Source organism: Drosophila grimshawi, unplaced genomic scaffold (genome assembly GCF_018153295.1).
Source record: "Drosophila grimshawi isolate 15287-2541.00 unplaced genomic scaffold, ASM1815329v1 contig_311, whole genome shotgun sequence".
In the NCBI taxonomy this organism is placed as follows: Eukaryota; Metazoa; Arthropoda; class Insecta; order Diptera; family Drosophilidae; genus Drosophila; species Drosophila grimshawi.
Window position 1 is genome coordinate 10287896 of NW_025063098.1, and position 2829 is coordinate 10290724.

The window sequence follows — 2829 nt, forward strand, 5'->3', positions numbered from 1 at the left end:
ATACGTTAAAGGAATAGGTATCGATATGCATTGTAGCAGGCCACTAGTGTAGTACTAAGACTGTAACATAACAGCTGTAACATAACATGCAACTCTGTACTTAACATATAATATCGATATCGATCGATAGCAATTGTGTGATCTGCAACTTGAAGAAGTTGAATCAAGTTTATTTGAACAATATTTTTATTTCTAAATAGATAAACATGATAGAATTCAATTTTCCAATAGCTGTTGGTACTCGTTGAGTATGCGCTGCTCCTGGTCGAGTGGCAAATCCAAATAGTCCTGCTCGTTGCTCGGCAAATCCTCATTGAAACGCTTGTAGGCACCAAAAGATACCATTTCGGCTTTGGCTTTGCTCAGCACAGATTGCACCAAGGCCAGTTTGCTTGCCGTTAATCTGGCTGCTGGCTGCCCCATTGAGGTGGACGCAGTGGGGTCATTAAATGCTTCAGTGCTCCATTTCGATATGAACTCAATCATGGTATTCAGCTCTCGCTCGCTGGCAAAACTCTTCAGTAGAAAATCAATGGCCCGATCCATATTATTCTGTGTTGTTTCTAGGGCAGCACGAGCCGAGGGCCGCTTAAAGCCGAGTTCGCATAGGGTATTAAGCATTTGCTCATTGACTGGCTGTGTGGCGGGCAGATGTCGACGCAGTTCATCCGAATGCGATTGCAGCAGATCCAAACTGCGCGCCAGATCGTTGTCTGTGCGACGCAGTGCCTCCACCACAAGCGAACGTTCATAGCCCATTTCCATTAGGCGACAAACGCTGCGCGGATGCACCCAATCCTGCAGACCGCTGCTCAACTGCAGCTGCTCGAGCCGGCGATCCGCATCGGAGCTGTGCCGTGCAGCCTGAAGACGCTGACGCCGTTGCTGGATAAACTCCAGCGACCGCTCCACATTGCCATTGCAGGAACGCAGAGCCAGACGCGCATCGGCGACCTCATAGCCCATATCCAGCAGCAGCTCCAGCTGCTCCGTGTTGACCCTGAGCTCAACCAAGGCTGCGCTAGCTGCCTGCAGACGCAGTCTGGCCTCATCCCGGCGATTCTGATGGAAGAGAAGAACGCCCTGAAGCAACTGAAGTCGCATGATGAGCGCACGTTCCGGACAACTTGTGCCCTTGAGGGCATAGAGGCGACTATTGTTCTCGCCATAGCTGCGACGAAAGAGGCGCTCGCACAGATCCAGACGACGTTGTGCGTCCGGCAGTTGTGCGATGTGCTTCAGGCACAGATAGCACCAAACAATATCCAAATTGAGTAGCGCATAGTTATCCACAGATTCGAGAAACTTTGAGTCACAGCTGCCAAACCTCTCATCCGCCTCGAGGAAGAGCAAGAGTGCCTCATCATATTGCTCTCGCCGCATGGCGGCACGTCCCTTCTCGCACAAGCCCATGCCCAGCAGCAGCGAGCGATTCTCGTCGGGTGGCAGAAACATGGCATTGCCATCCTGATCCTCCAGCTCAACCAAACGATGCTGCGCATCGACAACCATTTCCACATCCAGCTGTATGTGCCGTATACGCTCGTAGAGTGCCTCACCGGTGGCATCCGACTGGCCGACAATGACAAGGAGCTGCTGATTGTTCCTGACACCCTGGGATTGCAATGTGGCCTGTGGCGTCAGCAAGCGTCCAGCTGAAATGCATTTGACATGAGCCGCTTCCGCTTCCGACAGTTGCAGCTGCTCAGCAATTTGCCGCTGCAGATGGGCGCCGATTTCGTTGAGATCACACTTCAACTGCAGCGTGTGGCATGTGCCACCTTGGCTGTCCACGCAACGCACTTGGAATGTGGCCAGACCCGTCGCATCGAATTGACGACGTGCGGCGAGTTTGCGCAACGCGTGTTGCTGCAACTCCAGCAGCGAACTCTTGCAACTAGTTGCAGAGATATGCAGCTCAGTGCTCAGCTCCTGGCACAGCTCTTCCACAGCTGCCTCATTGCAGCCCACGTTCTCCACGTAATACGGCGCCTCCCACAACTTGATGTTGCGCTCCTGCAGGCGAGCACGCAATTGAATCAGTATGCTTTCAATTTCAGCCATTTCAAGGAGTATTTGACAGTTTTTGGCAGGCCTTAAATCAACTGTTAAATAGAAGTCAACTGGTTTTGGATACAGCTTGCTTTAATTTATACTCTAATAGAAATTTAGTGCAAGACAGCCAAGCTGCCAGTTGGTGCAAATTGATCAAAATATACTCAACTTAAAACAAGTATAAATACTGAGGCCGAGAGAGAAAGAGAGAGAGAGAGAGAGCTCGACTAGTGGATACCCTCATCGTTGGTCAATAATGTGTCAATGTTCGTTAAATATTAATAGCAAATCAATACGTTCGAAAATATTGCTTTTATATCTATCGATAGTAGGATACTCAATAGTCTACTGACAGTACATTGTAAACTAAGCAGTCACCTAACTGAACTAGTTGCTGATAGAAGCAAACCTAGCAGAGTGTGTCGCCTTAACCAGAAAAAGAGGCAGCATCCTGGCGATGCATGTCATGAGCTTCAAAGACATAGAAGCCCTCAACCGGATTAGGGTTGATAGAAGAGCTACAAGCTCAGAAGGGGCCACAACAGATATAATAGGTCGCAGTTCAGGTACCCAAATTATAATAATAAGATCTATCGATATATATCGATATTCATGATACTGTGGCAGTTATTGATAAAATGCAGTAAACTTGATGTGCTCGAATTATACTGGAATTTTGATTCCAAATTTGAAGTCTCTAGCGTTCATAGTCGCTAGAGAGAGACTCTGCTGTTGATGCTGATCAAGAATGGTATATGAAGAATATATACCCTT

At 48.4% G+C, this 2829-nt stretch overlaps 1 protein-coding gene across 1 annotated transcript; it reads right to left on the reverse strand.

The window, feature by feature from the left end:
• Positions 1 to 215: 215 nt before the first annotated feature.
• On the reverse strand, positions 216 to 2096 carry LOC6563236 (NEDD8 ultimate buster 1). Its single transcript, XM_001989737.2, has one exon. The coding sequence runs from the start codon at positions 2062 to 2064 to the stop codon at positions 217 to 219; it is 1848 nt and encodes a 615-aa protein (XP_001989773.1). The 5' UTR covers positions 2065 to 2096; the 3' UTR covers position 216.
• Between the last annotated feature and the right edge of the window lie 733 nt (positions 2097 to 2829).

Excerpts from the sequence above, each read along its gene's own strand:
- LOC6563236 (XM_001989737.2), bottom strand. The coding sequence starts at position 2,064 with ATGGCTGAAATTGAAAGCATACTGATTCAATTGCGTGCTCGCCTGCAG.